Genomic DNA, 22893 nt, shown 5'->3' with positions numbered 1-22893 from the left:
TTTGGCAAAAACCCACCAGGGTGGGAGGGGGGATGCCATTGCCAGCCCCTCATTGTATTAGATCAGAAAGTTAAAGGCATATTATACAAAGAATGTGATACCCTCTACTCCCTAGTACGAGAAACTCTAACAAAAGGAACTCAGAGAGCATCTAAGCTGATAGTTGATTTGACACGCCGAGGGAGGCACTCACTCAGATGAGGTGAAGAAAGAATCTGCACCCAATTACGCAGTAGCTAAGGCATCAGCCGCGGAGTTGGTTTCACGGAAAACGGGTGACAATGTAGAGTTCAGATCCTGGAGAAGAACGCGAACGTGCCGCACAACCTGACAAGCAGGCCATTTAGCAACCTTGTCAGAATTGACAAGGCAAACCAACGAACAGGAGTCAGCTTCCACCAAAATCTGCTTGAAGTTTCTGTAGCGGCAACATTGTAAGCCAGCAACCAAGGCGAGTGCCTCAGCCATCAAGACATCTACATCGCCAAACTCTTTGTAGAAAGCAAAAACCAGCTTACCCTCAAAGGTCCGTAGCAATCCTTCTCCCGTTGCACAAGAGGCAACTACACTTGCATCCGTATTTAGTTTGACCGCATCACGTGGAGGCTTCCTCCAAGAGATTGATGATAACCGAATGCTAGTCGAGGCACTAACCGGCAACGAAGCCCAAGAGCAATCTTGGTCTCCTCTGAAGTGAGCCGGCTTAAATAGCCTAGCGGCACCCATCTGCACAATAAACTGCTCGACGTGAACTATGACCTTTCTGGACGAGAGCTCCTCCCTTTCAAATCTTGCCGAGTTTCTTCTCCAGGAGAGCTACTCCTAGTTAACAGTTCCCTGCTAGAAAAGAAATCTGTTTTCTAATAGTTCCCTGTTGGAACTCGCTAATGCACTTAATACATCTAAATGTGCATATCCATATTTATTACCACTCCAGCATTGGATTGTATCCCGAATTAGCTTCAATTTTGTGAAAAAATTACTAATATTTAATGATGTATCTCCAACGAATACTCGTTGAACACTTGTTAACCAAATTTATTGACTACTCAATATATTTTCGAGTTGTTACTGGGTAAGCTTAGCCTTACATGAGCGGTAATTGGCGATTGGCAGCCATTCACGATGGGATGTAACAAAGGTGTAACACCCTTTACGATAGCCAACAATTATACCATTTTTCATACTTGGAATATAATAATCATGATACGTATCATGGCCATTACACGCAGAGAAGACAAAAAACTAGTTGTGGGTCCCATTTGATGATTACGATATTTTTACATTTTAAGTGTTGGGTATTTGTTTATAGATTATTTTCAAAAAATAAAACATGTTTGGAAAGTAAAATTTTTTTTTGCAAGTTAATAAATTAGTTTCCAAAAATAATGAAACAATTGTTTCAAAAATATATTTATTTATTTATTTATGATATATGTGTTGTGAATTATTAAAATGAATATGTAATTTAATTGTGAATCCATACTAATATACTATGTAGAATGTGATATATAATGAGAGATAGTGTAATGAAATAAGGGATAATAAAATGATGATGTAGCATGTGGATTATACTCAATAGATAATGTAATCTCTTATGGATCCCCTGAGGTTATATATGACACTGTCATATATCACTCCATGACCATTCAATACTTTACCTTCTCTACATGACACTACTATTATCACTCTGTGAGTATTCAATACTTTTCCTTCTCTAATAGGCACCAGAAATGTAAGACCTAATTTAATTGATAGAGCACAATTGAGGATTGGAAAAGATAAAATACAGTATAATACTATCATGTATCACCTTATGAGTACCTATCACTGTTCCTTTACTTTAGTTGTCACTATGGTCACTTGACATGGAAGACTTGTTAAATTGGCAGGAGATGATTGAGAATTAATTGAATAAAGTTTATTATGGAGCAGTGTCACGTGTCCTCGAGGTATTTGGCTAACCTTTCCAACATATTACGAGTCAACTATTTTCCGGCTCTCACCCGCTCTGTATATAAATAGGTATCCGATTATTTGATACCTATTTAAAGAGGATTAGATCACAGGGTACTCGCTACATACCCCTTTTATAATTAATTTTGAAAAAAATCAAAGAATTATGCGCATCAATCTTTTCTTGTGTTTCACATGTTCATTTAAGAATCAACACGATTTTTATCGGAAAAAGTCTTATTGCTCAAAAGTAATAAAAGTAAATTGGAATTCATTATCTAATATCTAATGCAATTCAATTAAAACAAAAACACTAAAAATACCCACTGACAATTTGTATCTTCAAGTACAAGACCATAGACACAATAATAAGCCAGTCCAATTACTTCACAATTTTCCACATTCTTAATCGTATTTTTTAGCCAATTAAACAGTTTTAGAATTAGTTGTAATTAATTCAATAAGAAAAAAAAATTGACATAAAGAAACAAAGAGTTATAAGCATTACCTATTTTCGTGTATTCTTGATCAATAGTTATTTTTAATTTGATTGTCATTGATGAAAATTTTCAAAAAAAAAAAAATCTATTTTAATAGTTGGTAATTATACGATTGATGCAGGTAAATTTTATATCAATCTGGACCAGCTATATAGCAATTCCACTACTTGGTCTTAATCAATTTGATACTGCCAAGTGAAAAATAAAGACCTATAACCTTATTTTGGATTGTATGCCATGCATAATTAGTGGCTTCACAATCTTGTTCGGTGTAATTTTATTGACTGAAGGCCAAAGACTTGCCAACTAATATATCTGTGATTAAATTTCACTAGTTAATAAACTAGCTAGGTTATGGAAAAAGATTTTTAATTGCATATTACCTCCTGTAATTATGGGTTAATAATTTTTTACTCCCATGTGTTTATTAAATACTCAAAATATTACCAATTAACTAACGAGTTAGGTCCTTTAACGATTGACTAGTACACTATTAATATTTTGGAAAACATGCCCCTAATATTATATGATTTTGCTTTCAAGTTTCACTTCCATTTTCTTTTATTTTCTTTTTTTCCTGTTTCATTATCCTTTCTCTTTTTCATTGTTTAATCCCACCAATATCTTTTATTTTATCTTTAGTATGTATATATTCAAAACAAACCTTTGATTTGCTTTAGCTTATTCTATCATTTTCAGTATAGTTATATCATTTCAATTTTTGTTAACAATGAATACACCATAAGCTTGATCTCTACATGATCTCAACATGTAGGACTAGGTCAGTCATTAATTGGAATCTATGTAGAAATGATATTTTTTTATCATAATGTTTGAAGAAGAATTGCACTAGATGTGTTATGGAGCCGAGTTGAACTTGAATATCACCCAATTTCAATTTCACTTGACTAAGAGGTACTTTAGATCAAGTTCAAGCTCATCAAGTGCTTTTTTTCTTTGAGCTTGAGCTCGAAATTGAGCTTAATCGATCATGCTTGATTATTTTTTTTAAAGAGATCACAAATTTTAAAAAATCTATGTACAATTATAAACGGTGAAACACTTAAACTAGTATTCAAATGACAAAAACAAATTAGCCATGTCCAAATGGAAGTAGTGATTTCACTATAAAAATTTAAAAACTAATTTTTTTGTAAATATAAAAAACTAAAAGTAAAAATTAAACAATATTGAAAATAAAAAATTAAATGTTAAATAATAAAAAATACTCAATTAGGCACGCGAGCACAATATTTTAAAGCTAGAACTTGACTTGATTTGCTAGTCAAGCTCGTGCTCATACTCAATAAAATCGAGTCGAATCGAGTTTTTTTCAAGTTTGAGCATTGATCTGCTCACAAATAACTTGATTCACTTATACACCTAAATTGCACTTGTTGATTGATGTAAAGTGGTTTGTCTAAGTAGTAAGATAATCGTATATAAGTGATGATTAATTTATCTTTCTTATGATTGAATTAACAAGTTCTATTAAACGAGACTGTTGGAAAACCGTCCAATAATTTGCTTGACAAAGTTTAGGAGGGAATTTCATAGACATTGACAAAAGTTGGCTAATTTTACATATTAAGCTAAACCATGCACAACCTTACTTGCATTTCTAAGAATTCAATTGTGATCAGTGGCGTATACTTAAAGGTGGGCAATTGCTTGCCCCCTCAAATTTTATGAAATTTTATAGCATTTTCACTTTTGAACTTAATTTGCATCCTCTCGATTTTTCAAAAACACCTATTTGCCCGCTTCAAGTTTTATGAAATTATAAAATAGGTTTGATATTTTTAATGTTTTCACTTTTGCACCTTATTTGCACCCCCTCAATTTTTTAAAAACACCAATTTGCACCTTATTTTATTTTTGCTGTGATATCTTGGCACTTTTGATTATTTTCAGCATATTATTATTAATTTGTTGGATTCTTTGTACCATTAATTTTGTAACAGTTGTCATTGACTGGACTTAAATAGGATAAACTTGAAAGTTTAGGATGTAAAATGTTCAAAATTAAGAGTTTAGGTGCAAAGTTTTCAAATTTAAAATTTAGGATGCAAAGTGAAATAGTGATACAAGTTTGAGGGTGTAGAGTGAAGTTTGCAAACATTGAATATTTAAAGGGGTTTTTCTAACTAGTGCCTAACATGTCTAAATTTCACTTATATACTTTCTCTAATTAAATTATATTTTCAAAAATCTAACACTTAAAGTATATTTTTTTTTAAATTTTTTTGAGTAAATTTTATATATAATAATTTTATACACTATTACGGTTGAATGCACGACATATATACAAAATTTAGGTTTCAAATTCACGTTGCACTCATATTCCCTCACTTTTACTAATATATATTTTTATTCTTTTATAATAAAACTTGTACATAAGTATAAACGGCATTTGTTAAGTGCATTTTTTAACACCTATTTTTTTAACTTGGATTGATTTTGTTATCAAAACCTTAATCCTAGAAGAGTTTAGTGTAATTTTAAAAATCTCAAAAAAAGTCAGCAAAATTATCAAAAACCTCATGGGAGGTCGGTATATGGTAAATTTCAAACATTGAATCTTAATCGTTAATTCTTTGACCAATTATTGATCATGCGCTTTTCCCTTCTTAGTAAAAAGTAGTTACTTGTCCAAAACCCTACTCAGATTTTTGTTTCTCGTCTTTCCCCTTTTATTTCTCTCCGACAAAGATACGCAGAGCAACCTTTAACTGATGGCGAGCAAAACGGAAGACCCGACCAGTCTGACGGTGGCAGCCCAGAAGAAGGAAGTAGAAGAGGAGGAATCTGCGACAGCCGGAGCACCCGGAACAGAAGATGAGGACACCGGAGCCCAGGTGGCCCCCATTATCAAACTCCAAGAAGTCGCCGTTGCTACCGGCGAAGAAAATGAGGACGTCCTCCTTGATCTGTAAGTATAACTTGTCTGCATTTTTCACTCCCTCCCCCCCCCCCTCCCCCTAAACTTTTGTTTTACTGTGAATTGTAAAATCTGATCTTGGAAATGCCCCAGGTGGTAATAAAGCTGCCCCTTTTCCCACCACCATATTCATATGTTAGGCTTCACTATCGTTGCTGTTATAACCTTTCTCACAATTTAGCCATAATGGGCTTCCCCCTTCCCTGTTAATAAAAAACAAAAGCTAAAGAATTAGAAAAATAAAATGACATTGCGTATGGGTGCACAAGAATCACAAGGGCAATAGATTTTTCTTCAATTTTTTTTATCGTTTTCTATTTGAAAAGTTTTGTTTTTAACCTTTACCATGTGGGTTTTTTCTTTTGGCTAAAGTTTGGTTACATGTGTGGGTAGGAAGGCGAAGTTGTATAGATTTGATAGGGAAGGGAACCAGTGGAAAGAGAGAGGTGTGGGAACTGTGAAGCTTCTCAAGCACAAGGAGACTGGAAAAGTTAGGCTTGTCATGAGGCAGTCCAAGACTCTCAAGATATGCGCAAATCATCTTGGTATGCTTTCTGTGTTTATATTCAGCTTATATCCTTGACTTTGTGCTTGCTTGTGCTCGAATTTGTTTGTGCACTTGGAAGTTTTTGATTGAATGTGGTTGAATTCTGGTCATATTGAAATGGATGGCAGTGCTCCCTTCAATCTCTCTTCAAGAGCATCATGGAAATGACAAGTCATGTGTGTGGCATGCGGCTGATTTTGCTGATGGGGAGTTAAAAGAGGAGACTTTTGCTATTCGGTTTGCATCTGTCGGTGGTAAGTTTTCTGGTGGTTTTTAACAGTTGATAAATGGGATTCTGAATTTAGCAAGATATTTCAAATTTACTTCCAATTCATGCTTGACTTCCGTTGTTTGATGAAATTGAATCTGTTGTGCTTTTACTTTACTGATGCCTATACTTTGTTCTCCGAAAAATCAAATTGATTGTACCTGTTCACTATTATTCTTTAAAGCAAATCGGAAGAAGCAGGAATGGGCACTCCTTTCCTCTTGGAAGTGAGTGAAAAAAGTTATCTTGGTTGTTCTCCCAGGCCAGCATCTTGATGATATGTCCTAATCTTAAGTTTCAATCTGAGTAATGGTGTGACTATATAGAAGAGAGAACAAATAAAAAAATTGGAGGCAGAGAGAACAAGCACAAGCTTGTTGTTTGGAATTCCTTTTATTATAAAGAAGACACCTTTTGAAGTAAAGCTTGTACAAGGGATAATCAATCAAAAATACCAAAGTGACAGTGTAACCAGCTCAAGGCATTCATTTTTTGCCGTCAGCAGTTCTACAGCTATGTTGCTGTGTTAAATGTCTTCTTTTTCTGTCTAATGGATCTCCAAGATTTCAATTTGCCAAAATTTGCAGCATATTATGCAAGAACTTTATTCCCCCTTCCTCTAGTAAGATTTACTGCAAATGATGTTCTCGTAAGAGCTTACAACCGGGTTTAACTAGTTCATCCTTTGCACAACTAGGATATGTAACCCATGATCATGCATCCTCAAGGGAGGAATTCTTGGGGGTCTTTATAGTGAGGGATGCAAGGCGGAGTACTCACCACTTTGTAAGATTGATATGCTTGTCCCAAATTATGATCAGGTGCAGAGAAGAGAGCACAACTGAAGATTAAGGGTTGTTATATGTAGCTGTTTGAAATATCTTTATATAAATGCTCCAATTAGTCATTCATCTTTCTCTCAGACTCACATGTGCACGGTAGAACATATATTCTAAAAGAACTGCATCAACAGGAATTTTTATATATTGCGAGAACTTTGAGGGAAAGAACATGATTAGATATCTGATGTAAGGCATTAATTATCTATCCTGCTAGTTATCAGGATGTGTTTTTCATAGATGTTTTCCCTTTCAGATTGCAAAGCTTTCAAAGAGAAGATCACCGAGGTTGCTGAGTCTGTAGATAATAAAGCTGGAGAAAGTGAAGAAGCCACGACAACTGCTGACCTTCTTGAAAAGTTGAGTGTTTCAAGCAAAGATCAAGGGGAGAAACATGAGGGAAAAGTGGCATCTGCTGCTTTGGAAAAGAAAGATGCAGATGAAAAGCTAGAAAATCCAGCAGATGATTATGTTCTGGTCTGAGCTTCTTTGGTCAAGGCTTGACGGCTTCAGGGAATTCGGACCTGACACCATATATGTAACAATGTGTTTTGTTCGTTTGGTAGATATGTTTTGGGTTGGCTTGGAGTTTATATGGAGTTCAGAGTACAGAATATGTTGATAATGTATTAAGTGCGCTTAGCAGATATTTTTTCTCTTGTTTGGGATTGGTTTGAGTATTGGTATATTATCATATGACGTTGGGAATCCAAAATACCTCCCTACATGATGCATTCAGTTCCCCGCCCCACCTACTTAGATTTGTCTTTATGCTGTGTATTCAGCAGTTTACTTAAAAGACATCTTTTGGCGCATAATTTGATTTACTTGCATGTTTAAATCTCCAAGGAGGTTGAACATGGCCTGCAGGGAAGAAAGATTAAAAAAAATGGCAGATGAGCTTTAGCAGCAGAAGGAAGGATATTGTAAGGGAAAAGATAAAAAGAAGAGAAGTTAAATTTTGTTGGAATTCACTTGACAAGAATGACTTTAAATAAAGCCAATCACATCAAATTACCACCAATTATATCGAATTGACCCGTTCCAATTGCTTATCAGAGTCTACCATTATGGAAGTACTCTAGTTGCCTTCCATTTGGCAACTGAGGTAGTCAAATAGGTTTCTATATGATTTCCACTCCATTCAAAATCAGATCGAGCTGCCACAAGAGAAAGCAAAGTTCGATTGCCAACCTGGGCAGCCAGGACACAAGAACCTCGGAAGCCTACGCTAAATCTATAGGAAAATAGGTCTACCTAGCAGCAGTCCTCTCGTCCCATAAATGTATAAGCACCCAAGTGCCCTACTAAAGTTTCAGAAGGATTACTGTACACTTAAAATTCACACTTGCATAGAGAGAGCCACAGCTGCTTCGAAGGAAAGCCCGGTTAAGGGTCAGCGACCTGGTCAAATAAAACGAGCATATGCCACCATCCCTGTGGCAACCTTTCCCATCTGCTAAAACATTTTGTTGCTATTAAGGTGACATGGTATCATCCATTGATGTAATCATCTGTAGATCTGTTTCTTTGGCTGTTCCTTTCCCCACATCATCGTCCTTGGATTCACCTGCAAATGTGCCATCTTATCAGAATATAACCCAGAGATACGCGCATTCCTCAGTAAGAAAAAGAAAAGAATCCAATAATGAATAAATTAAAGATAGATATCGAAAGCTTCTTACCAAATAACGAGTCAATTGATGGCCTTCTTGGGGACGTGCTTCTCATGAAATCTGGAAAAAATAACATGAGATTACACAGTATGGACGGCATCATGTTTATCAAATACGAGCAGAAAACATGGGACCAACAATTCTCAGTATCAGTAAAGTACCAGCGACACTGACAGGAATGAAAATGCAGAAAATAACTGTTTTTGGGAAAGAATTATCCACTCAAGTAACTCGTAAACACATTTTCATTTCTTATCTATCTCCTAACATGAGTCTTGACATCATGTTCTATTTCAAAAGTAAAATGAATTCCTTATGCAGAAGATAAATATTTGCTTAATTTTACGTTTTTATGTCGTTATACAAATACTTGGTTGTCATAGCTACACGGATGACCCTCTTTCAGTGACCTGTCCTAAGGTTTCACATGATACAACATAAGCATATCAAAGTGATGATGTTAGGAAAAAGATGCACGGCCATGTCATATATCCTTAAAAATACTCTAAAAAGGAAAGCTGGTGTAATCAAAATATAAGACGAAAAATAGTGAACAAGTAACTTTAAAAGGCATATATAGTTCAGTGATAGGCAGGTCATTGTGATTTACCTCGGTTTTATCTGCACTAAGACACACACGTGTGAATTCATATAAACAAGAACATCATTTCTTAAAATCATTTAACATTTTAAGCCTAGCAGATGTTGCCCTATGAAGCTTAGATGGCATTACCAGTCCCTTCCAACTAATCCACATTCTGAATCTGAGCTAATCATTTTCTGGCAGACAATCCCAAATGAAACTTGAAAAATCCAAGAAAGAAGTAGAAAAGAAAGTTGACAAAAAAATTTCATAGGTAGGGACATTGTTCAATTAGAGTGGAAGAAATAAGAACTTGGCAAGGCCAAATAAACATCATAAAGATCTTTTCTTTACATATTCTAATGGTTAAATTGGTAATTTTGACACATGAAATCCAGATAAATGAAAATTTCCTTTAGGAAATCAGTAAATGGAACCGTATCATTTCAAAGGCTACTAAAATTATAATAGGAAGCAAAATCGGCTGCCTTGACTTTAGAACCTTAAACAAAATAAATTTAGCTTCCAGATAACCAAAATCATCATAGCAAGCTTAGTCACTATTAAACACAAACTGGTAGATTAAGATAAAAGAAGCTAAATAGACAGGTTTTCATATCCTAAAGGACGAAACATGCTTTCTCCCTTTCTTAAAGGGGCTTCATAGTGATCGTTGTTAAGAATAGCTTAAGTTACTCACCTGAGGAATTACGAAGTGTCTTGACAGCATCAAAGTTCTTGTATGTATAGCCCACAAAACTTAAATCTTTTGGAGTTAGTAGCATCTTCATGAAGTTACAAGGAGGAAAAGGTTAATCAGTTTCTGTTTAATAAAAGCAATATAAACATGAGCTATTAGCAACCTCCAAAAAAGCATGCATGTTGAATATTATCTAAATACTGAACAGCACCTAAGCAAGATTGACTTGTTTTAGTATGAAGATGTACAAAACAGCACGATTTAATTGGACAGAATCCGAGATATCTAGATCAACCAAATTTCATGGGTTTGTAGATTGCAAGCTTTACTGTAACTAAATTCTTTCAACTCCTTAAACTTTGGAAAGTAATTATCTACAATTCGGATCATAATGTTGCATACTTTTGTAACAGTCTAAAATGCAAATCTTAAAACACAATATGAGATAGAAGCAAGCTACACATCACTTTAACAGCATAAAGAATCAGCATAAGCAGACTTTTCCTCCCACCAATATTTTCTTGAAACAGAAATGGAATCTTGTCTCGTGCGCACGGATGAAAGAATCGAACATGTAAAACAAACTTCTTTTGCAGAATAGAAAGGTTCCATCAAAAAAGTTACTTCATAAATGAAGCATGAATCTTTGATGTATTAATACCTTCCGCGATGGTCCTGAACCAGTTCTTGCAGGTGTTGGAGCACCAACCTGTTCCAACAGTAAAATGTAAAATCCCATGAACACAAGCCCTCACCAAGCCATATATCATCATACATGAAAACAAGAACCCTAGAAACATTTCATAGCAACAACAATCTACATGCTAAAGTACCAAGTCCAGCATGTAAGTAGCAGTCTAGAGTAAATTCAAATCCTGAGATCTTGCTTTACCTAAAATCATTTCAAAATCAAGAAGATAAATAAAAAGAAGTTCCATGACGAGGAAACCAATAGAAACAGGGTGTATGGAACTTTACTGCAGATTTTCCACACCAACGTGAACCATGACATTGAATCTTCACATAGCAAAGATGTCGAATCTTCAAATAGAGGAACATGATAATAACTCTAAATCATGATATCATTTACCTTAAGAGTATCTTAAGTAAAGAAGCTACAAACGTATGAAACACAATGTTGTACATCATTTAAAAGAATACAGAAATGAAAGAGGATGGGCTGTGAATAATACTTCATCAAACTTCATAAAATTCTGGGTATCCAGCTCCCCATTAACTTCTGGCTTATAAGCTGCCTCCATTTCATACAGTTTATCCCATTCGATATCCTTAAACCAGGGGTGGGCCTGGAAAATTCTCATGATGTGAACAAGATGAAAATTTTGACAAAATTGAAGTGGCAGAATTGACTTGCAACGCACCTTAATTTGATCAGCCCCACCAGTGCCGAGCCTATGTTCAACATCACATAGTAACCTACAGATGAGATCTTTTGCCTCGAGTGTCAAATTGGCTTCTTCTGGAAATTTTAGGTGATTTCTCCAATGAACAATCTGACAATACGTAACAAACAGGTGTCAGAATACCACAATAGTACCAGGCACATGCAAGCCAAAAGAGACACCTATGGACATACATAAATATACAGCTACCAGTGAGCAACAACACCCGAAGAATATGAGGCAGAGTTTCAGCTTTCCAAGTTTAAATACTTGGACATTGTACAGACATTCATATCACATATACAGAAAAGTTATGCAGATGTGTATGGATCATTGAGAATTAAAAACTTGGGTGGAAGTGCACAAAGCTTTTTCAGAATCTACACACAGGACTGATGAGGACCACTTACGATCAACAAACATAAGGTTTTTACTAATGGGTCAAATTCGTAAAACTTCCACTAGGCTTGCGCATTTGAAGAAAACATTTGTACATGTTACTGTCTATGGAATTCGAATAGAAATCGACTGAAGAATAGTTCCAAGATAATTTTCTACTCAACTCAACTTGAAGAGTACAATCCTCAAAGAGGTACGAAGAGACCCGAGACATACCTAACTACAGTTTTCACTACATTATACTACAAGAGGTCATAAATCATGCCATTTACTCAATTATTAAAAAATCATTTAGGGGATGGCTTATCATAGGACTCTACGATGGATGCATCAAAGTATTGAAATACCAAACGGAACCAACAAATTCTTAAAATATGACCACAGGCTGCAAAATACAATTATACAGGGCGTGTTGCCAGTGCCAGAGGGTATGGAGACAGGAAAGATGTACTTCAAGTTACCTTTCGGCAAGCAGTTAGAGGATCATCTGAATAAAATGGTGGGTAACCCATAAGCATTTCATACATTATTGCACCCAGTGACCACCTGTGGGAAGTTTAGATATGACGAGACAAGCAATTAGAAGACAACTTTTTTCTTATCTTAAAGAATTGAGTAACAGCAACTGGCTAGAAGATCTAAAAAGGGTTGTCATGCAAGAAATGAGTGTCATAAAGTTTTGACATCCCAATCAAGAATTGGGGTATTGGATCATGCTGAATATGCTGTACAACAGGCAAGTTCTAAACTCCCATTTGAAATAGGTCAATGAATGGCAAGTAAAGAGAGAATGAAAAAAAGTTTTAAGATTTGAAACAGATGAAGCATTTTATCAGTTCAAATCGGTTCTTTCTGTTAAGCTCTTCTGTTTTTATCAGGCCAAGTGCAAGGGAGATGAGAAAATCACACAATATTAAACACTCATATTAACTAGTTAATAACAAAGTCCATAAACTTTTTGATGATTGAACAAAAACACTGTCATCATAATCTAATTTTTGTCAGCATTAGAGGAGTAGAAAGATGTCAGAACATCAACTTAAGAAAACAGCTACATGAGGGTGAGAAGAAGCAACAAATACAGGTAAATGCTCTTTAGCATATTGTCGAACGAAACAGTTATTTAATTTTTAAAACAAGCTATTGCTAATGCAAATTCATTTTGTAGATCTTACTATCAGTCCTATCTAAAGAGTAATTTGTCCATACAATTAGCAAATACCCAATATGCATCTTGTGCACAAGCTACGAAGTTCCTAAAAGTCTCCAAAATTTTTCTAGCATCTTCATTTAGCACAACTTTCTTCAAATACATGAAGATCTTACCCCATCTCTTCTTTTAAGCACTTTAAGGCCCATCTTGTTTGGACGCTAACGATTTTATAATTTGTAAAACCAATTACAAAACATGAGATTATTAAACATAGGACACTTGCATATTCTAACAATAAAAGTAGTTCATTTCATATCTGTTGTAACCAGACAAGAAATACAAAGTGATTAAACCAGATTTCCACATCAGGTTTCTAAGTATCCTGCAAGTCAAACAGGCCCTCATTTACCAATCTTCCATGAAAAATTTTAGCAGCATAGTCTACCACTCCATGATTAAAGGTAAATTTCATTATTTTTCTGCATATCCTGCTCTTGTTTATGATGGTTTAAATTCCCTTAGCATGAATACACATGGTAGAAATACCAATAAAACAGATGCTACTTTCCATGCAAGATTTATAGCCATGACAGCAATTTTTGGCAGCGTAATCAGGTTTCCTTGCCATACATTTCAATAATCATAAGAAGGAGATAAAAGACTCTGATGCCTCAAAGAAAAGTAAAAAAAATAAAAACCTTATGATGCCATTCCAGGGTTTAGTAATTGTTCATCTGGACATAGACAAACAGTTGAAAAAAAAAATCACCAAAAAGGAAAGAAAAAGGAAGTTGAACTATATGTTGATATATATGAATATGATGGGAAACTATCACAGATAAGCTCAGATAATAAACTCAAACTTTAGTAGGATTAATGAATCATACGATTCAGGAAGAATAACACTAACCAGTCACATTCCATGCCATATCCTTTCTTCAATAGTACTTCTGGAGCAATATAGTCTGGTGTACCCACCGTTGAAAATGCCTTTCAAAACAAAAAGAATAAAGATAAAAGTTATCCTCAAAGTAAAAATTGCAGATGATCAAAATACAGTGATATATTGCATGGAAGACTTTCACATGGTACTGAAGTTTCTTAAAGAGAACAAGCCCCATAAAGGATCTGACAAATGTCCAGGTTTATCAGAGAGAGATATAATTACTTGTTCATAGTCTGCTCTACAAGATTTTCATCTTGAAGACCTACTTGTAGTTTTGACACACATTTAGCACATTTCTGTCTAGGGAATGCACGATATCAGTTTCTGAGAACTCTGCATAATGTTGAATTTATAGGCTTTATAGTTGCTTCTTATTATGGTTCTTTATGCCCTTATAGGACTTTACTTCTACCAGCAGATAATTTTTTTCAGCATTGTATTTTTAGGGCTATCTTCATGATAATTGTAGTTGGACAATTCAGAGCAACTCTTAGTAAGGGTTGATATTTTACTTTAGTGCCTTGTAATTGCAGTCAGAAGCTAAATTTTATGTTGTCATCATGCTTTAGATACATACTATAGGCTAGACACTTCTACATCTATAGTGGCCTTCTATTTTGGTGTATTTTTAGTTTGATTGGTAATGAATGAACACATCAAAAAAAAGGTCAGCAGTTCAAGAACTTTTTGCCCAAATTTGAGGTTCCAAGTTGACTTCGTTCATAAGCCCTTCTTCGTCTCCAACAAGCATGTCATATGAAAGCTTTCAGTGGATAAAGATGTTATGTTCTGATAATCTATGCCTATTGCTTACATTTTGAGCCAAAACTCCTATGCTTTTGTCTTTTTCTCCTCCAGAATTTGCAGCCTTAAATTTCAGCACCTTCCACATTGTCTAACATATTTTTACTCTTCAACAAAAAAAAAAACTTACATTTCTTCACCCCTACTAAAGAGATTACCCTGACAGCCAACCTTGCTCACTTACTTTCTGCGCCAAGTGCGTGCATAAACTACCACATGTAATCACCCATAATGCTAGGCTCAGTAATTTTTTGTAGCATAATGATGTCCCAGATACAGATAGCATTCTTATAACATGTCAAATGACCAACCCAAATAGTAGCAGACGCTTGATTATCAGTATATTGAAATTCTAATTGACATTCACTTTGTTGCCTTATGGTTTTGGCCTTAATTTGAATTAAATATCCACAAGTTGTTCTTACTATCATTGTAATTGAAGTATTACCACGTGCCATATCAGGTATCATCCATTAGTAGTCCTGGATACAATTTACCATCTGGTTAGGCTTCTTGTGTTAATTTCCTTAATCACATTTCTCCAATTTTTGAACAACAATAATAACTAGTTAACTGAGAAAATCCCAGATAGACAAACACAAGCAAAAAAAACCACTTATTTATAACAGACTGTCATACCAGCGTCCTCCTATTCATCTGCCAATGCTGAAGCTGTTCCTGGGGGCTTTTCCAATTACTAACATTGCTTGCATCTGGGAAGCAGCTGTCAATGTCCATTGGGTCTCTCATATTCTCATCATCCATGGCTTCATTTTCATTTAGAGTGGATAAAGTTCTACAATCAAGAGGCTTACAAAGACCAAAGTCTGAAAGCTTCATGTGACCATCTTTGTCAAGGAGGAGATTGTCAGGTTTGATATCTCTGAATATAAAATGAAGTGAAGTCAGCACAATCACAAGCAATTTACACAGCTAAACAGTTCTCCAGATCATTTGACTTCTCATATGAAAAACAGCAGGAGTGTTTCACAAACACACCTATGAATGTAATTATGCTTGTGAATAGACTCTATGGCCAAGACACTCTGAGCAATATAAAACTTAGCCACATTTTCAGACAATGTATCCGCTCTCATTAACAAAGTCATCATGTCCCCGCCAGGAAGATACTCCATTATAAGATAAAGGTATTCAGCATCTTGAAAGGAGTAGTATAACTTCACTATATAGTGACTGGCCACTTCTGCAAGTAGGTTTCTTTCTGCTCTAACATGTTCCACCTACAGAAGACGAAGCTGTTCAGAGAAAGAGAGAGACAGAGATCATATAATATAACTAGAGTAAGCCTGTACGCATATCCTGGAAATATCAAAATCTTGCAAGTAAAAACTAGGGCTGAATCTAAAACTCATAGTTTGCAGATTAGAATATTAGAATGAGCAACCTCCATCCACTTCAAGTACCAGATTAATTGATTTGGCTTCTTGTTAAACCTAAAGTTTGGGAATCCAACAACATATAACCAATTGAGTTATCTACAAAGAGGGACGGGGGTGGGGAAGGAAGCGAGTGGCCAAAGCATCAGCAGCCTTTATATTAGGTTTGCAGTGATCTGCTGAATGACAACAAAAATGTAAGTTCAAGCATACAATTATGCTTTCCTTATAAACATATAAAAGAAAAAATTAAGACAAGAGACTAAGGAACAATAAGGGATTCTTAAATTTGTCCTAGGACGGCCTTCCATGGAAAGACTTACTTTGGTTTTGCAAGTAAGAAAAGAAGCATCTCCATTCGAGGTCCAACATATCATACACACTATAGTTTTGCAAACAACTCATAACATAATGAATCACAAACAGGCAGACACGTGGTGCCACAAATATATAAAGCGCAAATGGCGAATATGTAAGGAAAGACATACAGAAAGCACAAGCGCCTACTGCATACAGATTTTATGTATTTGAGTAACATGAGCAGTTATATTTCTCTTTCACCTGTCCTCTCATGACCATTTCGGATTTCTTCAACTTCTTCATAGCATATATATTGCCAGACTTTTTCTCACGACAGAGTCGGACCTGAAATTTTAGAAGATTAATATTAAAAAAACACACACACACACACACAGAGGATTATTGGAAAACATGAAATTCATTAAGATAAAGCCAAATGAGCTTAGTACTCGAATTTGAAGGGAATGAAAGAAATCTTTGAAAAGATCCAAAAATAATCTGGTCAACAGTCAGGCACTTTAAGCGACAAATTACAAAGAAATATCATCGCAAGGTCCATGTAGTCATGCATTATTGTTCATCAAGGACGCCACTAACCTCACCAAAAGCACCCCTTCCAATGATGGTCAGAAGCTCAAAGTCATCAACAGATATCTTGTGCCTTTTCAATCTCATATATTCTGTCTCCTTCCGCTCTAAATCTTTGATTCGGTTTAGCTGTTCCTCTTTGGGCACATCTGAAGCAGCTAGCTGCCTTTCTAGAACCCACCGCCTACGGTAGGAGGTCAGAAATCAGGAATGTCTTATGCCCACATATTACTGTTCCATATTGCGCTAAGACATTTTTGAAATTGAGTACAGAAACATAAAACATTGATGTAAAAGGAATAACAGTAGAATCAGGAACTTTATACAAGTATTTGGATAGACCAATTTCTAGGATAGAAATTGAAAGATTTAAGAAAGAGTAAACACAGGTAATAGATTTCCAATTCTTGCTTTATCCTAAGCATGCAAAGAGATTATTCCGCGATCATTAAGCAAGAGCTTGAATTTCAAGAAGAACAAAGCTCTCTCTCTCTCTCTCTCTCCTAAATCTTTGCTTATTTTCTTTTTGGATAACTAGACCAAGTGCTGCTATTACCTGCACGAGATTAAAGAAAGACAAACTCCTCAGAGACTTGATCCAAAATGTTAAAACCAGTGGTAGATTCCGGTAGAATAACAAAATTTCCATGTGAGTCAAGCTAATTGATTCAATTCATTCTTCTTCATTCAGCCAAAGTTACATGCATCATTCATGTACAGTGTTCATGAATGTTCACATGTGTGTGCATGGTCACATGTATACAGATACCTCTGTTGCAGTCTTGAGTGCTTGTCACATAATCCTTGCAATACTTCACAATTAGTTGCCTGGAAGGGACCATTTTCTCCATTGTCAAGCTTAGTCCCGACATTTACAATTGTCAGAATTTCAGCCTCTTATGGTCCCCCCTCCCCCAATCTATTTATTTAAGTACAGACACGGTGAGTTAACTTGGTATACTTATGATGAAAATGAGGTTAAACAGAAACCGGCTCTCTTAGCTTATCAAATAAACTGGGCATTGAAATAACACTTCATTTGCACCAAGGTTTGGATTTGGTAAATGCTAGGTCTAGGCTGGACTAGCTTCTTATGAATCTTGGCACTTTCTCAGGAATGCAAATGTACTATACTTGTAAGTGTCTCTCACAGGTCCTCACTTTGCTTTGACCCTAGTTATAAACACCAATATCGATTTCTATTTTCGAGAAACAACAACAACAACACTTTATTAAGATCAAAACGGCAGGAAAGTGTATCATGAACGGCAGGTTAAGAGTACAAATGAAAGTAAGATGCGGTATTTGGGGGCTATCATATAGAAGTTTCTCATAGTTCAACATGAACGTCCTGGATTTCCGGCACTTAGGCATTGCAAATATCAGCTTCTGAAAATCGTCATCAAGACCAAACATTGTAGCACAGAATGCCACAACCAGGATACAGCAGGACGCTAAAAGAATAATATTCACCATCAGATGCAACAACTTCAAACAGAATTTCATCTAGATTCAAACTAAAGTCCCAAATAAATTATACTTACAATGCAAGATGCCGGCCTGTTTAGCAAATCAGAAGCTCCAAAACACAAGCACTGGTGACATACCTATTTGTCTACCTGGTTTTATACTAACCAATAGAGGCACTCGATTATGCGGTTAAGCTTTACACCTTGCACTCAATGTTAATAAATGATAACTTAATTGTGAAAATTAGAGTTATACATTAACAAATAAATCAAACATCTTCTAGTAGAACTTTAAAGCTGAATAAAGAGTAGCCCTTCTCAGATCCTCATGCATGAGGCTTTTAACTGACGCTATACAGATTTGATCAGCTCAAATAGATAAAAATTTGATATTCGTGCTAGAATAAAGAAAGCTGCGGCAACTACATTAGTTTTTCAACCTCGAGCACTTACGCTGGACCTCGCTCCGGTTACCTAGACAATCAAAACCAAATCCCACCTCCTAAAGCTCCGGCCACAGCAAGTCTTGCCAGGAATTTAAAGACAACCCTATCCCAGGGTGCAGAGAGTGTACACTTAATCAAGGGCCACGAAGGAAAATACAGGAAACAAAGAAATTCTAATCTTGCAAGTCAACCAAACATTTCTTTCCTTTTTCCCTTTCAGACAATCAGAATCTGAGCCAACTGTAGCTTTAACTACAGAAGCATTCAAGTACAAATTAAACTTCTAAACCATAGCATGAACAAATTAAACAAAAGAATCAGCAGTAACACTAGATCTTGTAACATACCAAACCAAGATAATTTAATCAACACCTTTTTCACTCTTTTCCGAAAACACACACTGACTTCATAAGCAATATGCATGAAGTACAACATCAACTAATCGCAAAAATACAGCACAAACAGACAAAAATGAAGAAAGCACCTTTCTTTGCGCTGTTGAATGCTCTTCATCTGGGTTTTGTAGTGATTCTCGATAAATTTCTTGGCAGCAGCAACTTTCTCCATGGTCAAGCTGGAACCCAGAACTTCATCTTCACAATTATTATTGCTACTACTGCTAGCAACAGTCTGATGTTCTTCCTCCTCCATTTATCTTCCCTGCCCAGTTTTTCTCCCCTTCCTTTGCTTCGAAAAATGAAAAAAGACCCCTTTTTATTTGTTAACAGTGCACAAAACCCACAAAGAAGGCTCTCAACTCAAATTAATTTATTGGAAGAAACAGAGAAGGTGAGGAGGAAACCTGAGAAACCCACTTGGATTCTCACCTCATCAGTTCATCAGACCAAAGTACTAGTATCATTATAGTATCACAAGTAACAGAAGTAGTAAAAATTTAATCAGTTAATAAATGGACTTAGTAGCATAGTACTTAGTCTAGCATAGTGTTTTTTTTTTAATTAATTATTATTTTCAAGTAGAAATATTTATTAATGTTTGTGCAATGAGGTTTGGATCTGGTGAAATACCAGGTGCCTGGCATCTGTTTGACAGCTGGAAATTTTATGCCATGTTTGGTTGGATTTGGGGTTCCCAGTTCCCACTCTCACCATTTTGTTACATTTTCTTTAATCTGCTCTCTGTCTCTTTCATAAGTATTAATTTGTTATTTTCCTTCTCAAGGTTATTGGTTAGAGCAGTCAATTAAACAAAGTTTTATTAAAAATATTGGTTAGAGAACATGATTAAGCTAGTTTAATAAATGAGTAAGATTTAGAGCATGGCTTTTTGTGAAAGATTATTTTCCATTAAATTTTGCCTGTCTGGATTGAAAAAATAAAAAAGCCAGGATTACATAAATCATAGCATTAAACACTACTATTAATTAAACTACTCCCATCAGAAGCATATTTCTTTAAAAAAAATTAAATTTTTGTTTTTTTTATATTAGTCAATCTAAATGCATCCCACATGTACAAAAGAATTGCAAATTAACTAAGTGTAATTGTCTTACATCAACATATACTAATATAGAAAACTTATAACACTACTGTTATTTTGGTAAACATTAATCATTTTTCAGCATGAACAAGATAATAAATACATACTTACCAAAAAAGGGATAACAAATACATGCTATGAGCGCATTATGCGAAGTTGTGCATGGGAGAAATAAAATGAAAAAGCTAATCCATTCTCATCCATTTTAGATTCATGCAACTGAAACATGCACATAAGATTGAGGATGAAAGAGAAGTTAATTTAGCATTATGGCATTTGTACATAGAACCAAATTGTTAACTAGCCATCCATTTTAGTTTGAAAGAAGAAAGTAGCCATGCATTGAAAGGATCCTCAAGTAATCTGATTCTGCATTGTCTAAGTGCATTTTATTCAAGAAATTAGTTACTTTGAACTTTGAAGGAAACTGCTAAAATAATAAGAAATTTATTTCTTTTATAAGATTTTTTTAATGTGGGCACTTGTTGCTAGCACATTTATTGTTTCTCTTATGTCAATTATCAAGTCACTCTCTTGATTCAACTTCAAAGTGCCAACAACCTTAAAACACTCATTAAGCATAAGCTTAATTTTAGGTGGAATTAAGGAGGGAAAGAGGAACAAGTGAGAAGAGGAAATCCTTGAGTGACAGAGAACTTAGTTGGAAGTGTATGCTTTACCTGTCTAAGCTTATTAGAGTGCCAATGTGGAACGATCTGAAAGTAATTTGAATTGCCATTTTTTCTCAAATAATTTTTACGTTTTTCATAAACACAGTTCTCAATCACTTTTTTACCTCTCATACATCAAATTGTTATAGTACATTGTTCTACAAAAACTGCAGAAAATAGCAATCCAAATGGATGCACTATGTGTTTACTGTTTATCATCAACCTAATATTTTGGGTGCAAGTCACTTGCATAATTATGTTGTATATTGGCATATAGAAACATTTCTAAAGCTAAAGATTTAGAAATGTTTCTATATGCCAATATACAACATAATTATGCAAGTGACTTGCACCCAAAATATTTCAATTTCCTTAGCTAGGTGTCATTTGGCAATTCTTTTGGTGAGGCATCTCTATAGAGTAAGTATATCCACTGTTGCAGTGATCAAGTGAAAGAGGCCTTGCAAGGGTGATGGTCAACATTACCTATTGTGGACCTTTTTTTTTTTTTTTTTGGGTATACATGAAACACTAGAGCCTAGGACCACATCATTCTATTGATTGGGAGGTTTTAACAACATGTCTTCTTTTTTGTAGTATAGTTTGGAAGAACCAACGTGCCAGGTTTGGGCATTAATGCATACAAATCTCCAGTCAAGAATCATGGTAGGCTCTCATACTACAGAATGTCAATGCTGTCTTCATTTATGAATAAATCTTTCAGCATCTTACTTAATTTACTTGTGCAAGCAACAGAAATGATTTATTTTATATGAACGTTTTGGTAGTTTTCTTAGATAATGAACTTAATTAATGTGGGTGGCAGTCCATTCAAAGGTCATTGAAATTGATGGTAAACCATACATAAACCAAAGATCTGATTTATGTTGTTTTAAGTCTAGCTAAGATGACCAATAGAAGATCATCCATCCAGCCACTCAAGCAACCTCCATTAAGTCCTCTGTATTTTTGTGCCTCACGGTGGGAAAAGTATCTTCAAGAACTCATTCTATTTCTAATTTTCTATGCCTCTGTATTTTTATGTCTCGTACGTTTGAATTACGTTGTCGATGAAAGTTATGCTAATGGGCACTTTGTAAGAATATCTATAAGCGACATATGATTTTGAAAGCATGTCCTGACCTGTAGTAGTGATTGGAGTTGAACCCACCTAAACTTTTTCCTAAAAAAAAAATTCTTATGAATCTTTACTTGGGAAGTTGTCTGTTGGTGCATCAATTGTCAAGAACAAAATATATTCCAATTTATTTCATTTTTTTTCAACAAGAAATGCATCAAAATATGAACTGAGAAACACGTTGTAAGAGAATCATCGGCCTTTGGACTGGTGATCACCACTAAGCCATTAAGTGGCTTCTTAAAAAATCCAGACGGATGCACAGTCTGATGGTGATTCAGTCCCCACCGACTCTTTTAGATTCAGTTGGATCTCCTCTTTAAATTAGAATAATGTAGGATACTATATATAAAAAGTGATGATTGACAGAAAAAAAGAAAAAAAAAAGAAACACGTTGTAAGAAGCTAGCTCAATTTAGCTGTGAACTGGCTATACAGGTAATCCTGCTTCCCGAACCAACAAATATCTTATACCGCGGCCTTGTGCAGTAATCGAAGCAAAGTATCCAAGGCCAACAGTAGTATCTTTTACACATTCATAAATCTGCCCCTCTGGAAAAATTTACGTCGGTCCGAGCAACTACTAAGCGTGCCTGGTATTCGTTCCCGAATCAATGAAAATGTTCCACATGGATCGACATGAAATTTTTCCGCCGCCGTTCCTTCTTC

General features: G+C 35.2%; 3 protein-coding genes across 5 annotated transcripts; 1 reads left to right on the top strand and 2 right to left on the bottom strand.

Annotated features, from left to right (window-relative positions):
* Window positions 1-225: 225 nt before the first annotated feature.
* Window positions 226-726, bottom strand: LOC140012830 (uncharacterized). Its single transcript, XM_072061152.1, has one exon. It carries the CDS (start codon window positions 724-726, stop codon window positions 226-228), a length of 501 nt encoding a protein of 166 aa, XP_071917253.1.
* Window positions 727-5112: 4386 nt separating this feature from the next.
* Window positions 5113-7766, top strand: LOC113706783 (ran-binding protein 1 homolog b-like). Its single transcript, XM_027228787.2, has 4 exons — window positions 5113-5388; window positions 5791-5942; window positions 6073-6198; window positions 7308-7766. Exons 1-4 carry the CDS (start codon window positions 5192-5194, stop codon window positions 7532-7534), a joined length of 702 nt encoding a protein of 233 aa, XP_027084588.2. The 5' UTR covers window positions 5113-5191; the 3' UTR covers window positions 7535-7766.
* Window positions 7767-8026: 260 nt separating this feature from the next.
* On the bottom strand, window positions 8027-19918 carry LOC113706768 (uncharacterized). 3 transcript variants are annotated; one of them, XM_072062155.1, is made up of 14 exons: window positions 19718-19918; window positions 19400-19602; window positions 17010-17184; window positions 16674-16757; window positions 15715-15956; window positions 15355-15598; window positions 13876-13955; window positions 12274-12358; window positions 11393-11524; window positions 11204-11317; window positions 10672-10719; window positions 10011-10095; window positions 8737-8787; window positions 8027-8621 (listed from the first exon to the last, which is right to left on the bottom strand). In XM_072062155.1, the coding sequence occupies exons 2-14, from the start codon at window positions 19564-19566 to the stop codon at window positions 8530-8532; spliced, it is 1599 nt and encodes a 532-aa protein (XP_071918256.1). In that variant the 5' UTR covers window positions 19567-19602; window positions 19718-19918; the 3' UTR covers window positions 8027-8529. The 3 variants fall into 3 exon arrangements, with proteins under 3 accessions (XP_071918256.1, XP_027084555.1, XP_071918257.1); XM_027228754.2 differs by having other exon boundaries at window positions 19400-19597; XM_072062156.1 differs by having other exon boundaries at window positions 19400-19597; window positions 19743-19918.
* Window positions 19919-22893: the final 2975 nt, after the last annotated feature.

This window comes from Coffea arabica, chromosome 8e (assembly GCF_036785885.1).
Source record: "Coffea arabica cultivar ET-39 chromosome 8e, Coffea Arabica ET-39 HiFi, whole genome shotgun sequence".
NCBI classification, from domain to species: Eukaryota; Viridiplantae; Streptophyta; class Magnoliopsida; order Gentianales; family Rubiaceae; genus Coffea; species Coffea arabica.
The sequence above is the reverse complement of the archived record's forward strand: the minus strand, read 5'-3'. Positions and strand labels throughout refer to the sequence as shown.